Genomic DNA, 20,323 nt, shown 5'->3' on the forward strand with positions numbered 1-20,323 from the left:
CTTCGTAGTCTCCTTTTTTTTTTTTTTTTCTGGTTCATTTTGCAGCTTTCCCACGGCGCCAGGGCTGCGAGCAGGATGGCAGCGCCGCCGGGGACGCCGCCGCGCTGCGCTCCCCGACGGCGGCGAGCCGAGCCCCTGATTGACGTGTTTTCCACCAAGCCTCCGAAATCATTAACGGCCCCACCCGCATCGGTGGTGCTGGGACATGTGCCTCGGCGTGGAGCTTTTGGCGAGCAGGACGCAGCAGGGGCTGTCAGCCCCAGACGTCGCTCCTCGAAAACCCTGCGCTCCTGCTGCGGGTTGGAGGAGCCACCGCACGCAGCAGGGAGGGCTCAGAGCCCTGCTAATTTCCACCACGGCTTTTGCAAGTGTGTGGTGCAACCGCTGGCACTCCCAAAGGCTCTTCCCATGCTGGCATCCTAAGAAGTCGCAGGGCTGCGTCCTGATCCTGCTCCACAGCACGCTGCAAAATGAGCTCAGCCCGCACGCCGCTCAGAAATGCTTCAGTTTCCTTGGTGCACTGGTGCCCCACGCTCAGGAAGGCTTTATCTGAAATGCAAGATGAGATTTGGAGAGAAAGCCAGAGGAAGGATGCAACCAGAACCTGAAGCACGTCTTCAGGCAGCACCGCTGGGCTGGGTGGGTGCCGGAGCCCTGGCACAGGCTGCCCAGAGCAGGGAAGGGGAAAAAAATCACACCTTGAAGGTCATTTACAAACTCCGCAGAAAACCAAAGAGCTCCAAATCACACGAAGTGAATTCAGGAAAACCTACACAGCATCAGCTGTTCACTCGAGACCTTTGCAAACCTCACCAAAGTTGAATTGGGTTTGCACGGGGGAGGCCTGGGTTGGGGGTGAAAGTCTGCAGAGCTCAGCAGCCAAGACACCCCAACACCTGCTCACCCACCCCGCTGATCTTAAACATGGTCCGGTGGCCAGCAAAACGAAGCAATTCTCCTCCTGAGCACACAAGGAACAACTTTGGGTTTGTTTCTCGATGAGAATCGCTGTTTTTCCACCTAGGAATCCCTCTGTCCATTGCCTTTGGTGCAATTTGCAGCTGGGGTTTTCACAACACCTCTGAAGGTGACGCTGTCCCCCCCCAGGGGGGTTTTCCAGGCACAGGGGTGTCAGATCCAAAGAGGCCACTTTTGGCCGTGCCAATGAACGGAGCCAAACCTCTTTGATGCCCTCCCGCAGAGGTAAGCCAGGCGGCGCCTACTGGAGCGCATTGGCATAGGCAACTCTCCTCGGACCCCACCGAGCCCTGCGGAGTCAATCACGCTGCAGGAAATCAGCCATGAAATCATCTCATTTCAGCTGCATTTCATCCTCGGGCAGCAGCCGAAACCCTTGGGGTTCCCAGGGGGCAGAGCAGCCACGGTGGGGAAGGTCAGCGCGGAGCCGGCACCGCTGACGGTAGCGCGGTTGTTTGAAAACAGCAAATATGTTAACAATTAGGGAAGGGCAGAGCTGAAAGGCTGCCTTGTTAATTAAGGAACTCGCTATCAAAGGACTCATTAAAAGCTACTGAAACGGAATGGTTGTTAAAATAAATACCCATTAATCTTAGCGTGCAATCAGGACCGGGCTGCCGCTACCTACCTCGCTGCGGGGCGCGGGGGCTCCCCGGCACGCACCTACTGCTGCCGTGCAAGCTGGCATCAGCCCCCGGCCCCCAGGAGACCCGAGGGGCCCCAGAACAGTGCCCTCAGCACCTCTGCTTCTGCCAAGCGAGGACCTGCCGGTGCCTCTCGTTTTTCCCTCGTCCGAAATTTTGTGCAACGCGGCCGTCAAAATGCGCACAAAGGTCCGCTCGTAGCACCGAGAGCGCTTCCACCAACGCCAACGAATTAATGCAAGGTTTCCATGAAAAACAAAGCCTGACAGGTTTCCAAGGGTCTCTATTTTTTTATTATTATTATTAACAGCAGAATTTCTTTTTAATCTGCACCAAGCATTGAGACTGCTTTGGGTAACTACACCGAGACATGCAAGTCCACACGCTTCAGACAACAGAAAACTGGAGGAAAAATGAAATCCTCAATACTAAGCGTCTGCTTGGTTATAAACACAGCTCATCCCAGTAATTTTAACACCGAATTTCTTGTCTTTTCCAATTCATAACGCAACACTGGCAGAATATTTCACAGAAGTGGCAAGCGATGCTGTTATAGATGAGCATTCAGCAACATCAAACCTCTAAGAAATGACGGCAGAAAGGCGAAGTCCCTTTTCTGGATTATTTAATGACTTATCTTGTCCCTGTTCTTGTGTTCTCCCTGCTTTTAACTTTTTATTGGTTCAACCTGACCAGTTGCCACCAGGCAGCTCCTCACCACCGGGAGCTGGGGGCACAGAATCACGGTTGGCTGGGTTTTCCTTCTGGAGAGGTAAATCGAGTTATCCCGATGAGTGACCGCGCTTGGAGATCTGTTGGGTACCTGACGGAGGGAGGAGCTGGTACAGGACAAAGCTGAGACCAGAACAAACCCGGAGCCTGCCACCCCTTGAGAATAAGGCCAGCAGACACCTTCTGCACAGGCGTGGATGAAGATCTCAGACGCTGCAAGATCCCCAGAGGCAGAAGCGATTTCCTCGTGCCCCAGCGCCCTCCTGACACCTCTGGACTGCCCCTTCTGCAGGCAGCACCAGAGCTCCAAACCTCACTAAACTGTGGCAAAATCGGTAAATCAGCCCTGCTGACACCGAGAGGAGAGCTTCATCGGCATCCTGATCCACCAGGTTCTTCTTAACAGCACCCGGAGTTGTTCTTCGTGTTGTTTTTTAAAGGAAAAATCGTTCGGCAGTCACTGGAGATGGCAAAAAGAAATCCCAGACCCACGTCCAGATACATTTAGCACTTCTCAAAATGTCAAAACAAACGTACGTTGAGTACTTTTGCAGTTCCAAGAAGTTTACTTAACAAGCAAATGGAAAAGCTGCTGGTAACCCCACAGAAATCCATCCTCAATCCTGACCCAATATTTATTGCCTTTTTTTTTGTTGTTGTCGTGGGTCTGCACCCAACGCCTTGCAAATAAAAATGACCGTGCCCAGGACGAAGAGGGCCAGGAGCAAAAGATGCATCTGATGGTGACTGGCGCCAAGATGCAGCCTCTCTGGGTTTGGAACTGGCCAAGGAAAACCAAAAAAAAACAAGGAAAATCAAATAAAAAAACAACCAAGGAACCCCAAGCACCAGGAGCAGGAGGAGGTGAGCAGAGCTTGGGGTTGGGGCTCTGAGCACGGAGCAACGCCTGCCGGGGAAGGGGATGCGCCTTGGTCCTCCATCAGGTCCTTCATGCTACTTGGGGAGATAAAAGCAGAGGTTTTCTGGTGCCCAAACTTGCGGAAGGAGAAGAAAAGATGAAAGAAGGCTGCCCACGTGCTTCTGTGTAGGGGGTATTTTGGGTCTCAAAGCACAACCGGGCCCCTGGTGCCAACAAGGTCCCGTACAGAGCCCCCGGGTCCATCCAGGAGTTTAAATCCCGAAAGATTTAGTGGCTTGGAGAAGCTTCGTTGCCATCAGCAGGTCAGGAGGCTGAAGCTGAACGTCACCACCGAGACACTGCCAAAGCCTCTTCTGATGGAAACCGGGATTTTTTGTCTCCCCATCACTTTGCCCGTCCCTATCACCTAACAGCCTGGCTCACGAGACACTTTTTCACTAGAAAGTCTCAGATTCAGCTGAGTGAACCCACAAAAACCTTAAAGTGGTGCCAAGGAGCAGAGCTTCAAGTGGAATTGGCCTCAGGCAAAGATCTGCTGCCCCCAAAAGCACCTGAGGAGCCAAAAGCCGTGGCTACCACCAACCTGACCAGCCACCGTGCTGGGCTGTGGGGGAAAAAAAGCAAATCCAGCGATTATCTTCACCAGGAGGAAAGCAAACCGGGCAGCCGGTTACGCTGAGCACTGCGGTCTGATACAAAACCCTTCAGGTGCCTATAAAAATGTCCCAGGAGCTTGGTCTGGGGAAGATGCCCAAAGCCAACAGCTTGGGGCTGTTTGGGATGGGGTTGGGGGAGACCCGAGGCTCCCACACAGAGAGCACATCGGGCTCATATATTTTTTTTTTCTCTTTTTTTCTCTTTTTTTCTCTTCTTTAACCAATCCGGGATAATGGCACGGGCGCGCACGGAGACATCAGCTCTTTCCTCCCCCCTGCGCTTTAGCTCTGCTGTCAGAGCCAACGAGCGCCGTCCACTTTATTTTTTTTTTTTTTAAATAGGAAAATAAATAAATAGGAGGAAGGGCAGCGGGCGGGGAAGGGAAGTACCTCGGGCCGCAGCTGTGGCGGTGACCGCAGGGCAGAGGCTTTGAAGCGCTGCGGAGGCAGGGAGCAGGCAGAGGCCCTTCCCCGGGCAGCTCACAGCACAGCCTCAGCCGGGGAGCTGCTAGGTGTGCGTATGCAGAAAACACACAGAAATAAGGGATTCTGAGACCCGGGTCTTTTTTCTTAAAAATGCACGGCGAGATATTTTTAATTAACATCTTTTTAAAAGTCTAGGATGGGAATGGTTGTGCACAGAGCCTGGTGCACCAGAAATGAGCGGTGCTGTCGGAGCACCCAGCTCTGTCTGGAGATGGTTCAGAGAGCTGTGCGGGGACCTTCAGCTGCACACGGGTGGGAAAACTGACACATGATGGCATTGAGCTTCGAGAAAAGCCAGTAATTACGTGCTTTGAACTCATCAGCCTACTTGGTTTACCTGTAGATGCTCTCAATATTTGCGTATGGATCTGCTCCAAGTTCTCCCAGTGGGTTGGTGGAACCCTCCTGTGGCAACAAGCTCCTGCTCCAAACCTGCCTCCTGCTTTCCGTGACCCTCTCTTTTAAACAATTACAGATTAGTAAGTCACATTTACCTCCTCTACCTGCTCTCTGAATGCTCCGTCATGCTATGTGCCGCGCTGCAAATGCCCACCTGGCCTTGCTGCGATGAGAAACGGCACCACGAGGCGGGGAGATGGAGAGCTCGGCATGGAAGCAGCTAGAAAAACTCCAGCAAAACCCAAAACTTACAGACAGAGCACGTCACGACAGCTCAAATCACTGCTCCTTCCCCCAGAAGTTATCTCCATGCCATGGCGGGAGGGAGCCCTAAACTCCATTGTACAAAACTGGGGCTTTCGGCTTGCCACAGTGTCAGCTTGGCAACCTCCCCAAAAACTAATTTTTTTTTAATGTTTTAATGTGTTTCAGCCTTAACACTGCTGCAAGCAGACACGAGCAGCAGACCGAGAAGGAACGGGGCTGTAGATGAGACGAACTCCCTGCAGCCACGGGGACAGGCTCCCCAAAGGAAGGCTCCTTCACCTCCACAAAACGACACTGAGATCCCGCACCAAGAGGTGCCAAGGAAAAATATGAAGCCCCAACGACGGAGGCACCTCCGCAGCGGAATTAAACCCATAAATAAACAAATTTAAACCCATAAATAACCTGCGTTTAATGAGTCTCTTTTATGCACGCGAGAAGTAGCCGTAATTTTTCTCGGTCCTCTTTGCGCCACGCAGCCCTCCGAGCGCTCGGCGAGGCTCTCCTGGTCCCCATGTCCACGGGGTGAGACTTTGAGTTACTTGACACAAACCAGAGCCGTGGCCCGACAATTATCAGAGAGCAAAACTGGAACGAACGAGAAAAAATAAATGACATATTTCATCCTCCTCTTTTGTGGCTTTTATTTTCTTTTGTATTCGCTTTGGGAATAACATTCTTTCCATTGGGAAGAGTCTGATTTTCCATTAAATACAAAGCAGCTGCCATTTTGGAAACAAAAAGTTGATTAAACACAGATTTTCGCATTTTCTCCCTAACGTACGAAGAGCTAGAACCACGCTCGTTTCTGCTGATTTATCAGGGCAAAGCATCTGCCAATTACGGCAGCGGGAAGACTTAAAAAGAGAGAGTGCTCTTGCTTCGTCTTCGCAATATACTCCTAGCGGTCGTGTTATAAATAAAAGGTGAAAGATCTCGAGGCCTGGAGAACAGCAGGCTGAGCTGCTCCTTGCCGCAAAGCCCTTGGCACGAAGGGTTTCTCATGCTCCGTGCAGACCCCACGCCCGGGCAGATCCCCGCTCGCCGCGATGCCCAGCGGAGGGGTCGGCGTGCTTGCCGTGACGTACGGCTGCCTGCTGGAAGCGGAACGCCTACATGACTTAAGCCCCAGATGTTGAGCAGACTGGAAAAAAAAGGATGAGCTCAAAACAACAAAAAAAAACACACCACGCCACTTCCAACCCAACTGGGGAGGTTTTTGTTTCCAAGCTGGGCCATCAGAGCAGATGATTGAGGAGCGCTGACCGACCCAAGAAGCGCATGAAATTTCGGCTGGTTTTGCGTTTTTCCAGGAGCTAAACCCTACACGAAATTTCCATTTGCAATATTTACGTGTTCTAGTTGAGAAACGGAGAGAAGAAAATGAAAACTGCAAAAATGACTGGTAACTAGCGGTTGGTTTGGGGTTTCTTATTAGCACACCAGCTTCTCCTTATTTATTGCCATTCATGAAATGTGATGAAGGAAGACCAGAGCAATCATGAGAAACGCGGAAGGTTCTGTATTTATAAACACTTTGCTTCCTTTCTTGTGCCACACCTAACCTGGGCTGCAGGACGCATGGTGGGTGCCTCTCTGCGTGCCATTGCCACCAACCCCCGCCTGCTCGAGCGCTCAGCCGTGCTCAGCTCCAAATATTCCGCACAAATTCCTGATATTTCTCCGGGCAAATTCAGTCCCAGGGATCCCAGAGGAGAGGTGAAGAGGAGATTGGGCTCCTTCAGTTGTTCTGCAGCTGAGGTGAGGCCACACAAGACACCTGGGGGCTTCTGCAGCAGACGGGCGTAAATCAGCATTCCTCTGCACCCTCGCTGCTTAAGAGGAGCCTTCAAGACTTCAGGTTGCCAGTGCATGAAACCAGAGGAAAGCGTGTAATTGCAAAGTCTATTGTTTCACTTAAATTTGAGCCTAAAGGGAAAAAAACATACTTTAACTTCTGCTGGGGCTGCTGGAAGCTCTGCGCTGGGCTCCGGTGCAGGAAGCAGCAGGCGTGTTCGAATTCCTCCCGCCGAGGATGGATTTTCGACTGCCAAATTCCCCGTACCACACATCTGAGTCTTTGTGTATGTGTGTGCACGCAAAAGTAAGCATAAAATAGCTTTATAAATCTAAGTTTGTAAAATAAAAATCAAAGCCAAACACGCCAAGGTGACTACACAAAGGGAAGCAATTCCTAGGTAAGCGTGCACACCCTGGTTTAAAGGATTTATGGGACTGGGCATTTTAGCTTCAATTAATTTTCAAAGTGCTGAAAGCGTACAAGAAACCATGTAATTACAAGATAACTTGGCTTACCCGGATCCTAGTTAACTAGCGCTCCTGGGTTAATCAGAGGTCAGCCTTCTCCCCAGCCAACAACGCTAAATCCACCGTATTTGAGCGCTTTTGCTCGTTGCTTTAAAGCAACCTTTGGTTCTTGCTTCGAGCCCTTCATTTTTGGAAATATTTAGGATTTTAGAGACACTTGAGAAGAGGAGGAAGGTAACTCGCAGCCACCAGCCCACAGCCGGGCAGGCAGCACAGGACCGCAGAGCCGAGCAGTGCTGCTCCAGCCGTAACCTCGTCTTCTCCCGAGCAGGGCACGCTCATTTTAAGGGCATTTTGCCCAACCTTTAGGGTAAACTGGTCCGAGCAACCCCTCGAGAGGGTAGGATTATCTCTGGAGAGCAGAGGAAGCGCACAGAGGATTTTGGACACTGCTCTCAGCCCTGTCCATGTCTGCATCCCAGGCAAATCACTTTTTTTTATTATTATTATTTGGTTTTTGTCTGTATCTACTTCACCAAGACCCTTCTAGGATCAGCCACAACTGCTTCCCACCGGACTTTTTAAATGCTGCTACAATTGCTTCTTTGTGCTGCTCCTTGGTGCGAGCAGATCTTTATTTTGAAATCTCTCCTAGACAGGCGGATCGGTGATTTATTTCCACCAATTAATACAAACTACCAGGAGAACAAAAAATTAGAGGGGTTAAAAGGAAAATTAGAATCTGTTGCCGTTAGAAACAAAACCAGCTAAGAGCAGGCCAGCAAAGTCCCACCATATAAAGGGATTACTCCGTTCCTGACCCTTTCCAGGGGACCTCCAGGTATTACTTTTCATTGATTTACCTTAATGAAACTAATGCACCCCTCTCCATAGGAAGCTGACTCCATAGCTGTCTAGGCACTGGATTCAATTAAAGAAATAAATACATCTGGCTTCTAAATTGTTGGAAGTCTTGGGAAGCCAGAGGCAACGCTACTTTGTGCATCCGTCCCTCTTGCGGTACGCCCCAAGGCCACCAGCACACGGTGACGCTCAGCATCGCCCCTGGAAACTGGTGGACACGGAGGGATGGGGTCACAGAATCACAGAATCACAGAATTGGAGGGGTTGGAAGGGACCTCAAGAGGTTTTTGGGTCCCAGCCCCCTGCCAAAGCAGGACACCAGGACACCGCCAGCGAGCACGACGCATCCCTGCCCGGCGAGGCGGGATCCAAGTCGCAGCTTTGGTGGCATCTGGCCTCGGCTTGCCTTCAGCAGGCTCCTTCTTTCCAGAAATTGGCGTTGATTTGAGACCTCGATGCTGACTCAGAGCCCCCCAGATGCCCGCAGCCCACAAGGACTCGAGGCTCGGCCATGCTCGGTTTCCAGGACAAGGGGCGCACGCACCCAACCGCGCCGCGACACGCCGACACCGCCGCGGCAGCCCGGCAGGCAGCTCGAGCAAAGAGCAGGGCTTGGAGGCGCAGAAGCAGAAGCTGGGAGCTCCACCACAGCACAGGTTGGGTCTCACAGCACACAACTGCAGCGAGCCGCCTCGTGCCGACGAGCACGAGGCGCTCGTGGGCACGTGCCATGGCTCGAGGACACGGGAACAGGCACAACACGGCAGCTCGAGAGCGCTTTGCCATCTACCCCGCGGAAAAAAAAAGCCTGAGCTTTCCTCCCGCACACGAACCAAGCAGAAACGACACCAATCAGAGGAGTTCGTTGAACCAGAAGGCAGGTCCGAAAGGTCTGCTCGGCTGTCTTTTGTGCTAATTGCCCTAATCCAAACGGGGCGATAGCAGCGTCCAAGAGCCCACGCTGCTCTCCGGAAAAATAATATTCGAACAGTAGTGCCAGAGGGAAGGTTTAGCAGTCCCAGCATAGGGTCGGAGCACTTAGACCAGGAGGAAAATCCCCCTGGGGGCAACAGAGGCTGTCAGCTCGAAAGGGAGATATATGCTGAACAGAACCCAGGGCGCACGGCGGGATTTACAAAGGTCTTTTCTCTTTCAAGTAGAGGTTGCAAATCCCATCGTGCTTTCCCTAATAGCAGGCACTGCCCCTAATTCCTCGCACGTTTAGGGATGCATGGGGGATAAAAGGAGGTAGTTAAACGGGACGTGGTCCTAAAAGCAGCGATTGATCAATGCTACTGCAATGGCACGCTTGTGTGCGACCTGTCTGCAAGGAAACCCGCTATCCCAGCCTATTTGTTCTACTGCTTTATCTCAGAAACCGAAAGAAAACCTGCGTGGGCAGCAGAGGAAGGGACAAACTTCCCCCCAAAGTTCGTATTTGCCTTTCCTCCCTTTCGAGAGCCACGACCTCTTCTGGTTCAACTCACCCTCTAACGCTGGAGGTGCGAGCAGAGCAGCCGGCACGCGCCCGACACAGCGCCGTGTACTCACCGACATTGTAGAGTGGACATCTACATCCCCCTACAGAGGACAACACAGGGAATTTAGGTCAAGTGCAGAAAAGAGCAAAGCAACAGCGAGCGAGGCAACGAGGTGCGCACCCACCGGGCGCCTCCAACCCCTCACCGCTCCGACCGAGGCACGAGCTGCGGCAGGAACGAGTCACCAAGTGCCCCGAGTGCCACTTTTGCTGCTGGCCCTGATATTAAAAGCTCCGTGCCACGCGGGGCAAGCCACCAGCCCCCTGCCTCGGCTTTGCCACCTGTAAAATGGGCACGAGGGATGCCCATGGGCACACCTCCAACCCCAGTGTCCGCAGATGTCTGCGCAACTCGCTCAGCTCCTCCAAGGGCAAGGAGGTGTTGTCTGAGCACAGGCTGGATTCGTGCAGACCTACAGAACGTGTCTTTGGTGCTCGTACCACGTTTTCCTGACAGTTATTTTCCACTCCGTGAAATAAATGACCCTCTCTCCCCGTGTGGTCAAGGCTGGTACGGAGCTTGCGGTGCATTTTTACCTCCGTGCACGTCTTTGCCCTTTCACATATTACGCAGGATTTGGCTTTTAAAAGAAAAACATAGGTAACTGTTCTCTTTAAAAAGAAAATAAACACTTTTAAAGCTCTTTCCACCAATGCAAAACCCGCTGGGGCCAGCGTATTTATGCGCAACCGGGAGGAGATGCCAATATGGTGAATAAGGCAAAATGTTCCAGGCGGAGCGTCCGCAGCGTTTGCGCAGTTCCAGCTGAAATCTGTGCCTGCCATCTGGCAAAAATAAGCACAAAGGGGGGGAAAAAAGAGGAAAAAAAAAAAAAAAAAACCCTCCGCAGAGAGTTCCCGCTGAACTGCTCGGGCCGGCGGAGGTTGGAGTTTGTTCGATCGCTGAAAGATTGCTTCCCCTTCCCGGGTCACCATCACCTCTTGACCTGCCCTGATTACCTTCCAAAGGAGGTTATCAAGATACAAGACTAACAGAGGATTAAAGGAAACTTAAAATAAAAACAAAACACACCCCTTCCCCCCTGCCCCGCTCCCCTCCCCCAGGAAAACATCCTTGCTTTGTTAACCTGACAGTTCACTGTAGGTGTTGACACAACCCTCCATCTTTGAAAAGCTTAATGTCAACAAATCAGTGTGTTTGGAGTAGCCCTGTCAATGCGATTTACATTAACTTGTCTAACAAGAAATAAAAACAACAATCAGCCATCAGAGACAAAAGGCTTTTTCAGTCATTCTTTTTTTAAAAGTGCGATGCCGAAAATGTTCATTTTTGGAGGCCGCGGCCCTCTGAAAAACCAGCAAAATGGTTTTTTTTTAACGTTAAGGGGGGGAAAAAAAAAAAGATATTTTCTTTTAAAGGAGGCCTGAGCATCCCATATTAATAAGCAGAGCGGCGGCGGCCGTAACCAACCCTCGCTGGTTAACGCAGGAAGAGGGCAGCCTCGAAGCCAAATGTTAATTCTGCTTTTATTTCCAGAAGCATGTTATTTGCTTTGAGACATTTGGGGCACTTAGCGGAGCATTTTCGAATTGTGGCTCTAAACCACCATGAAAAGCCCGAGCATGCACCAAAGCCCCGTTAACTTCACCATGAACTTTTCACCTCCCCTTCCCCGGGGCTGGCCGTCCCCAAGCGAAGCTGCAAAAAAAGCCAAAAGGTTCTGGGGACTCCCAGGCTGAGGCATTTTCTGCTGGTTTTGGGAACGACGGCCGCCCCCCCGGCACGGGCAAGAAGAAGGAGATGTTGAAAACGCTTCTTCCCTGCAGCTGGAAGGGGAAAAAAATCAGCTCCTCCGATGCTCTAAGGGGAAAAATTAGGATTTGCACCTCCTGCCTGGACACTCAAGGAGGAGGGGATGCTCGGTGCCACTCCACGAGCCAGGAGCAGCTTTAGCCAGGGGTGTTCACCCCTCCCCGCAATAAATCCAGGAAGGATTTGGTCCTGTACCCCCCCAAGGGACACAGCCGGAGCTTTTTGCTCGCTCAGCACCTTGCCTCCCCTCCTCTCCTCTCCCCGAGCCTCTCCAAAAAGCTGCCCGGGCACAGCCGGACCCTCCAAGGCCGTTTGCTGGGCCCCGCTGCGCTCTCCGAGCCTTGACCCCGGGGAGGTTTCCTGCCCACGAGCAGCCCCGGCCAACACAATGGGATTACTCACACGTCAAGTTAAGCAACCGCCTGCATTTTTGCAGGATCAGGGCTTTCGGCTCTGTTATATTACAGGACAGAGGTTTTTGTTGCTGTAATTTTAGCACGGGGAACCGCCGACATGCCCAGGCCGAGTTGCTTTGATCAGCAGGTGAAGGGTTTTGTTTTCGGGGTAATTACTGTCGTGACAAAGGGCCGCCGAGCAGCTCGCCTCCTGCCACTTAGTCAGCTCCTCAGCCTGCCGCTCTCCTTCTCTCCTAAAAACCTGCCACAAGGTCACAAACCAGCAGGGAGCTCTTCGATTTGGTTAATGGCAGAAATTCGGAGCACGAAGGCACCCAAAGCAGCAGAAGCCAAGGGAGCAGAGGGGCAGGCGTTGAGCACAGACCACTTCCAGGAATGAGAAGATGCTCCTCTCCCCAGGGACAGACAGAGCAGTCCCTTCCCTCTCCCTATAAGCTACCCAAGTGTGGAAATCCCGTATTTTATACCTGCAACAGGCTGCAAACTCCTCAAACAGGACAGCAGCCCCTTTAGGTTGTAATGTTGTGGTGCATTTGGGGCTGGATGTAGGTCAGCAGTAGATTAAAGGCCCTACCTTGCCACTGGCTGTCCCACAAGGACTGACAATCCGTGCTTTCTGGAGATGCTTCCTTTCCCTCTCCAAGCCCTCTCACTCCTTCCTTCCTTCCCCAGAGGAAGCACATCCCGTACACTCGGTGCTTTCACAAACATCGCCTTCATTTTTCTGTTCTTGTAGACAGACGGGGGCTTTCCCACGCCTCGTCCCCTACAAATCACTCCGAAATGCACTCAGGTTTTAAAGTGCTTCTAAAGAAGTTGCCGGGAAAAGGCCCTTGAGCCTCACGAGAAGGGATCACCGAGGGAGCTGGGTACCTTGCCACCAGCCTTTGGTTCTTCCTGACTCACCAAGGACCTGCCAGGGATTCGTCTCCGTAACGCTCCTCTCAAGGCAGGAACCCCAAAATATCCCAAATCCCAGACCTCTCTCTCCTAGCAGCCGTTTAACCCTGATCTAGAGCTTCACAAATTAGACCTCAGGCTCTGATTAAGCTGCCTGCCCTGTCTGAGGGCTGGAGGCAGGCTCGGTGCCATGCGATGCTCCAAGGAGAGCATCTGAGCAGCCCCAGCACGTTACCTGGCTCCTCCACCGTGGCCAGCAGCCTCCTCACCCACTGGGTGCTTTCGGTGCAGCTGCGGAACAGAAAGGCTGCTTGGAGCCATCCCGGCTGATTTGCTGCCCTCCCGGTCTCCGAAACAATTTTGATGAGTTCAGAATGGAAACGTTAATGTTTAAGGAAGATAAATCACTCCAGGCCCGTCTCATAAATCATCGCGGGCTCCTCTCCCTATCCTCATCCCTCCCGTCAGCCACGCTGCGGTGCTGGGAGCTGACCCTCCCCAAATTGTTCTGCATTGGGGGGACAAAAAAAAACCATCAGCGGGCTTTTTTCTTCACCTCTCTGCAGGGGAAGGATGGAGCAGGTAAAAGCTGCTGCCTGCAGCAGGGCTGTTTGGCTGCCTCCAGGATTTTCATTATTTGCTTGTGTAAGTAATACAAAAAGTGGCTACCCTGGGAAAGCCACTTCCATTTCTCTTTTGGTGGCTTCTCCAACCACTTTTAAGCAGAGCTCGTTTCCATCAGCTACCGAATCTTGCTGCCATGATGGAGAAGACCAAGGACATGAACTATGTGCAAGTCTGCAACGTCCTGCTGAAGTTTTGGGGCTGTGACACCTCCTGGAACAGCTCTGGAGGGCCTAAACATCCCTTCCAGTGGTGCAATCACCGAGACACAAACCAGCAGAATGAAGCTAAGACGTGTCCTTGTGTATTATCAGCCTTCTCTTCCCGTTCATAGCCAAGCCAATAAAAAGGTGCCCACGCTGTGTGCCATTACTCTATAACCCTGGGCACCCAGTAACAACAAATAAATAGCAGGCCAGTGAAGAAGAAAGACGTGAAATTGCTTTTAGGACAAATACAGTGTTCAGAAGATCTGCTATTTCAACATACCTGCTGATTGAAGAGGCTCCTAAGTATATATCCAGACAGCTCAGAACAAATCTTGTTTAAAAGCAAAAAAAGCTGTCTGAGCAAAAATGAACTCCCCGATGGTTACATTTTTCCTACTCAAGGGGACACTACTCAGCCAAGTGCAAAAAAAAAAACAACATAAAAGACATTTTTGATCGCAGTAACAGCATAAACACAGGCATATTTTAGACAGCAGAGAAAAGAAAGAAACATATGCTGCCTTACGACGCAGAGCAATATTTTGATGTAAGGCATTGGACAAACAGTTGGAAACGTATCTGCAGCTCAAGTCATGCACACGCTTCTGCTGGGACCTCTCAAAATAATCGTGGAATGTCTGTTAAGCTGAAAGTTAACGTATCTAAAATATAGGTGGGAGTGAGTTGTGATCCTACCTCTGCTGGTGGACTGGGAGGTTTCTTTCCCTCATTCTCACGTAAGTAGATTCACAAATAATCAGAAATATTTGGGGAGACTCTCGCCGAAGCCTGACTTCTGCTAACACATGAAATAGCTCACTTTAAAAATAGATCTGCTATTTCGTAACACTTGACACTTTGTCAGACAGAGCCAGCGTAAGGCCCCGTTTCCATCTCACTTCACGAGGCTTGAGCAACCATCACTTTCAGCAGCACCGTCAGGTGTCCGTGTGCTCCTTGGTCAGAAAAAGAAAGTAAATTCGGGGGGTCACTTACCGGGAGGTGCGTGAACACAGCAAACGTGCTGCGCAGAAAGCCAATGAGGTCGACCAGGTAGTCACTGGCCTTGCTGCCCGGCTCCATGGCCATCCAGTCGTAATCCGCCAGCTGCAAGAACTGGTCAATCTTCTGGTTCAGGTTGGTGTAAATCTCTTCCTCAGCAGCGTGGCGGGCGTCCTGTGAAAGAAGGTGATATTGTATGGGATGGAGACTCCATACCACGCCTCTGCACAGGTGCTCCGTGAGCTACAGGATGCACTGGCCCGAAACTTAGCCCTAAAGTAGCACAGGACAGGGTCTGGAGGGAACTACATGGTTGCAACAGCCTCGGGATAGCTTGTGTTGGTGGGACTTGTGCTGCCAGATCTTCTGGAAGCCCAGAGCTTCCCTGCCAGAACAAGGATAGGAAAAGTCATCCTCAGGTCAAGCAGGAAAAGATGCTGCTGGATGGGATGAGGAAGGGAATTCCCTGGGGTCGTGGGGCTTTCACCTCTTGCTGAGTTATCCCAAGGGCAAACCTCACCTAATCAATTCCCTGCCATTGCTGGAGTCCTTGGCACTGATCCTATCTCCTGCTCTCTGGACACTGTGCACAATGCAGACACCCCATAATAACCAGTTATAGTCTTAGGACTTCATGTGAAGTATCTGAGGATCCTCTGGGGTTAGGATTTAAAGATTTAAAGACTGAGAAATTCCAGCACTTTCTTCCGGACCTGAGTTTTAGCATTTCCACTCCTTTTAATATTTAACAACACTAAAAGATGGAAAGAGGCAAAAATTTAATTTCTGAAGATCTATTCTCTTGGGTGAAAGGAGAGAGCTTGTGTTCATGGCCAGATGTATGCAACGCTGTATGGAGATCAAACAGCAAAACGAAGTTCATTTAAAAAAAAAAAAAATCAGGCTTTTGTTTAAAAGCTGCTTAATCCTGCAGATAATAAGTGTTGCAGCCACAGCCTGTAAATTAGGGCTACAAAGGCTCCCGACCTCAACAGAAGCAAAGCATAGAGCTGCTCTGAAGGACAAGCCCAAAAAGCTCATCTGATGGCATAAAGTTCCCAGGGTACGCCAAAATTACCTTTCAGCTCAGCTCAGCTCCCTCCGTCCACGCGTCCACACACCCGGTTTGAAAACAGATCCTCTGAACCCAAAAACCAACAGCAGCTCCCCAGAGGAGCCATTTACTGGCGTTCTCACCTTAAAAGTCGTGGTCCCATAAAGTTTCGTAGTGTGGACAGTCTCTGGAAGTACGTTGGTGATATTGGTTATGAATTCCTCTAGGAACTTGCACGATTTTTCCAAATGGGTCGTGTTTATAATGATCTGTACAAGCTGCAAAGGTTAAAAAAAAAGAGAAAAAGAAGTCTTCAGGAAAGGTGCTCCCGAAGCCAGGGAGGTGCCAGGCTGCTGGGTGCCAGTTTCTAAGAACTTCTGGCATGAAAAGCTGACGCTGTGCAAACACACTAAGCTTTGCTCCACACTCAAAGGCTCCCCTCCTTTAACAACAGCAGAGACTTAAATAAAAGATAATTTTTTTTTTTGAAAAAAAGCATTTCCCATGACAGCCACTCATATCACAAAAGTTTTTTTTTCATGACTTTCCTATATTCAGCTGTCAGTCAGCTCTGGTTTCAGCACAGCCCAAAAGCAACAGGCTTACAAAGAGGTGCCATGCCAAATCCCAGCTATCCCGTCTGCTCGTGAACCCTAACCAACCCGTGCCTTGAGTGACACCTACCAACATCACCCCAAGGCTTCCAACAAAGCCACCACAAGGTTTTGCTTCTCCAAGGGTGGTGTGGTGAACAGCAGATCCTGCCCTGGTGTCTCCTTGGTTATCGCACCCGGCATTATCTGCAATTTTCTTAATGCTGTCTTCTCATGGTGCTGCTTTGGGGCTTTAAAGGCAACTGCAGAGCAAAAGACTCTGCCGAAGTCAATCAGCATAAAGGTTTGTAATCCAGAGGAAAACAATCCCAGCTCCCACTCAAGGATCGCTGACTTGGAAGCCAAACACATCGCTAATTCCTTAAGCAGGTACCTTTTCTTCTGTGCAGACTGCCGTGAATATTTTCAAGGTGTAACATAAGCCGTGGCGAAACCCTTCCAAAAAACATCGAGCTCAGATATCGTGCCAAAACCCTTCTCTTGCAGACAGAGGAGGCATTACAATGCTCCGGATTGACATAATTTAATTGCCGGAGTATGGTGTGGTAGTCTGCACTTACCTCTTCTAAAGGAATTATTTTGAAACACAAATCAGTTGTTTCTGAATGAGATGGAAAGAGGCAGTGCCGTGCCAGGCGGAGCATTGTTTCTTTTCTTTTCGCCTCTTTGATCCTTTCGTGTTGAAGCACCGACCTGAGTGTTGCGTACACACAAAGCCTGCAGTAATGCTGCAGAGATTACAGCACCCAGCTCGCGCTGGTGCCAGGTGGCATAAGAAGGGGCAATGGCCACAGACTGGGAGGCTCAGCTTGGATATTAGGAACAAAAAGAGTTGTTAAGAATTGCAGCAGAGTGCCCAAAGAAGCTGTGGGACCTACGTCTTGGAAAAATCAAGTCAGGTAAAAAAGACAGGGCTGACGTGACCCAGGTTTGGCAATAACACAGGAGAAGGTCAGACTAGAGACCTCTGTAAGTCACTTCCAGCCAGTGCTTCTGTGATTTCAGCCAGCTTTTTCCTTTACAAAATCAAATTACAATCTTTCTGAAATCCTCCTGTTTTGTACTTGGCCCCTGGAAAGCATTACACACATAACTAGGAGGGCTTCTCGTTTCTGAATTCCTTGGGTTAATTCTGTTCTTGATTTTTTGCCTTCTAAAAAGTCCTCATTTATTTGCTTTTCCTTATGTCAGCCCTTACGTCACAATCGTGATGTATTTTCCTATAGTTTCAACTTAATTAAATATTAAATATTTCCAACTGTGTGAAATTCCTCCTAACCCTCTTCTCTGGTCACCACCATTTATTGGTTCAGATCAGCCATCAGACTCGGAGGCCCTGCTTTGATCCTCTTCCACCACTGGTTATGAGCTTTCCTGCTCCCTCCCTGGTTCCTTCATGTTCCCATTTCCTCGTGAACTCGGAGGGGTAACACCTTCTTGCTCGAGTATTCAAATGAAAACCAGAAAAAACAGTATCGTCTTTCCCTGCCCTTTTGTTAAGGGGTGTCAAGGTCGTTGAAAACGCAGAGAAAAGGAAAATCTGCTGCTCAGCTGAAAGCTCGCTGCACAGTGAGACTGACATCTCCTGCAGCAGGAGTTCTGGCTTCTGCAATTCATTTTTTTTCATCTCTTGAGAGCAGTCCCTGGTGGTTAATTCAGGCTACCAGGTGGAGATGCTGCGTCTCATTTCATGTAATTAGGAATTCACAGGTTGGGCAGTGGTCTGGGCATCTTTAGCAGCGTGTGCCACTACGCCCTGCTAGATCAATTCCTTCCCATTCCAAGTGCACGTTTATGAAAAATTAATTAAAGAGGATAACTGACCATGATTGTTGGTGCAAGGTCTTGCATTACCTTACCCATGGCTTGGAAGAAGAAACTGGAGCACCCAGGAACAGATAGAGTTGCTTAAAATTAAATCTGGGAAGTGATGGTTGTGCTAGGGACTTAAATATCTTTTGAAGTCACTTTTGACACCATGCCTATGCTTTCATACGATCTGTGACCCTCCGAATTTCCCTCTGATTCCAGTGCTCCACGCAGCCACGTCTGTGTCTCATCTTGTCTAAATAGGGAAGGATTTGAGAAGCTCGGAGGAAAATCAGAGCGTGCTTCCAGTTGGACAAAGAAGTCAATGGTTACGCAAAGAAAAGAGGCAGGAGGGAATAAAGATGCTCCAAGTATCTTTTCTTCAATTGAATTAGAAAAAATTGGGCAGAGACAATGCAGGGAGAAGGTTAGTGGTACCTTGGGAAGTGGTAGGGAAGAAGAGGGTGAAACTCTATAAGTATGAGGAGAGATTCGGAGATGAACACCAGAGTCATAGAATCACAGAATATCTCAAGTTGGAAGGGACCCATACGGATCATCGAGTCCAAATCCTATTTTCTCACAAAAACCCTCCTTGCCTCCGACACAGATGAAGAAGCCGCTCTCAGCCCAAAGCAAGGCATCACCTCCAGGTACCGCACACATCCACGCCGTCTAAACTGGGCAAAAGCAGCTAAGAGGAGTCACCCAGTTCGCCCTCAATCCCACGGTGGCCGCTGTTTGCAGCAGCAGCAAAAGGAGCATTTGGGGGATGGACAGTGCAAGGCACAGCGTCGCATTCCTCTTCGTGGAGGGAGCCCCTGGACGAGCAGGACGGAGGAGGAATTTGCCCCCAGGGAGCAGAGAGATTCCAGAGATAAAGGTCTGAGGATGCACCCTGTGCAACTACAGATGGCCATAATGCACTGAACTCTCTGAAACTCCCCCATATGGGGTATTTATGGGGTCCAGGGAACGTTACCCGTTCCTACAGTACAGTTAATTAAAGATCTGCAGCTGTACTAATACCTGCTCGGTTCCCAACAGCACACAGAGGTCCCACTAAGGGATCCAACCTGGCCTGGGTACCGCACACCTTCCCAAACAGTTGTGACTTCCATGCCTTGAACTTTACAGAAATCTGGCTTTGTGCACAGAAAAGTACCAATCTTGAAAAGAAAATGCCGGTACAGAGTTCATGCTGCATATATCAATGTGCTGGAACTGCCTCGATCATCTTTAGGTGGAGACCAGTCCCTATCCTCTCACAGCTCTGGCGTTAAAACCACCCCAAAACCCCCTGAAGTCCTCTCTCCTGCCACTTCAACCCAGATATATGGTACAAAAATCCCAAAGGGGGGCAATTCTAGTAACAGCAGAAAAAAGATTCCTCCTTCCCTAACTACAAAGTCTTTCTTGCTTTGCACAGCACTGCTGCCTAGCTTCTTTTTCATTCTCCAACCAAATATTTCACAGAAATGCTCCAAACCAGCACCTCTAAAAGGTGCTGGAGTGAGCTCCAAGGGACCAAACCCCACTCTTGTGCCCTGCCCTGGAAATTGGTGTGCTCGGCTCCGAGTCTTACCTCTGTCAGCCCTACATTTTTCCTCTTGATGACGTTCTGTAAACAGTTGCTCAGCGTTCGGGTCAGCAGCAGATTCGTCGATTTTCTAATCATATCATCGACTTCCGTGGAGCTGGAAAGGAGAAATTAAAGAGAGATTTGCAAAATGCTTTATCGCAAGGCAAAAAAAGAAACACGGAGACCTCACCACCCGGTCTGCTCTCCAACCCTTGGGTGGCTTATGCCTGATCATCTGTACATCGCCCACGGGCACCGACGTCCTGATGCCAAAACATGCACAAAAAGACCTAAATTTCTGGTATTTTAGGATGTAAAGGCAGACTAATGGGGCAAACCCACACCCCTGCCTGGTCCAGGGGTGATGCCAGGGGAAGAGTCACCCATGGTGTTAGCATGAAGACATTCAGCCAAGCTGCTCCTCCTTGCACAAAGCTGAAATTTTCCAAATTCAGATCAAAACCCGCACCAGGGTGGGGAGGGAAATGAAACAACTGGCTTGCCTTTTTTATTTATTTATTAATTTCTCAACTAAATCAGATTGTAACATCCTCGTGGCCTCTGCCAGGCAATTGCAGCTGCAGGATTGCTCAACGCAGGGGTTTGCCTCGCTGCTTTTTGCTGC

General features: G+C 50.1%; 1 protein-coding gene across 9 annotated transcripts in view; it reads right to left on the minus strand.

The window, feature by feature from the left end:
• EXOC6B (exocyst complex component 6B) overlaps nt 1-20,323 on the minus strand; it is a 266,143-nt gene that overhangs the window by 82,233 nt on the left and 163,587 nt on the right. For 6 of the 9 annotated variants that reach the window (XM_068679495.1, XM_068679491.1, XM_068679497.1 and 3 more), the window contains 4 exons: nt 19,702-19,813; nt 15,837-15,971; nt 14,634-14,813; nt 9,726-9,755 (listed from right to left, as the gene is read on the minus strand). In XM_068679495.1, coding sequence (XP_068535596.1) covers nt 9,726-9,755; nt 14,634-14,813; nt 15,837-15,971; nt 19,702-19,813 — 457 coding nt within the window. Of the gene's footprint in view, nt 1-6,424; nt 6,972-9,725; nt 9,756-14,633; nt 14,814-15,836; nt 15,972-19,701; nt 19,814-20,323 lie in introns of those variants that run through there. The other 3 variants (XM_068679493.1, XM_068679496.1, XM_068679500.1) reach the window with 2 other exon arrangements.

This window comes from Anas acuta, chromosome 4 (genome assembly GCF_963932015.1).
Source record: "Anas acuta chromosome 4, bAnaAcu1.1, whole genome shotgun sequence".
Taxonomy (NCBI): Eukaryota; Metazoa; Chordata; class Aves; order Anseriformes; family Anatidae; genus Anas; species Anas acuta.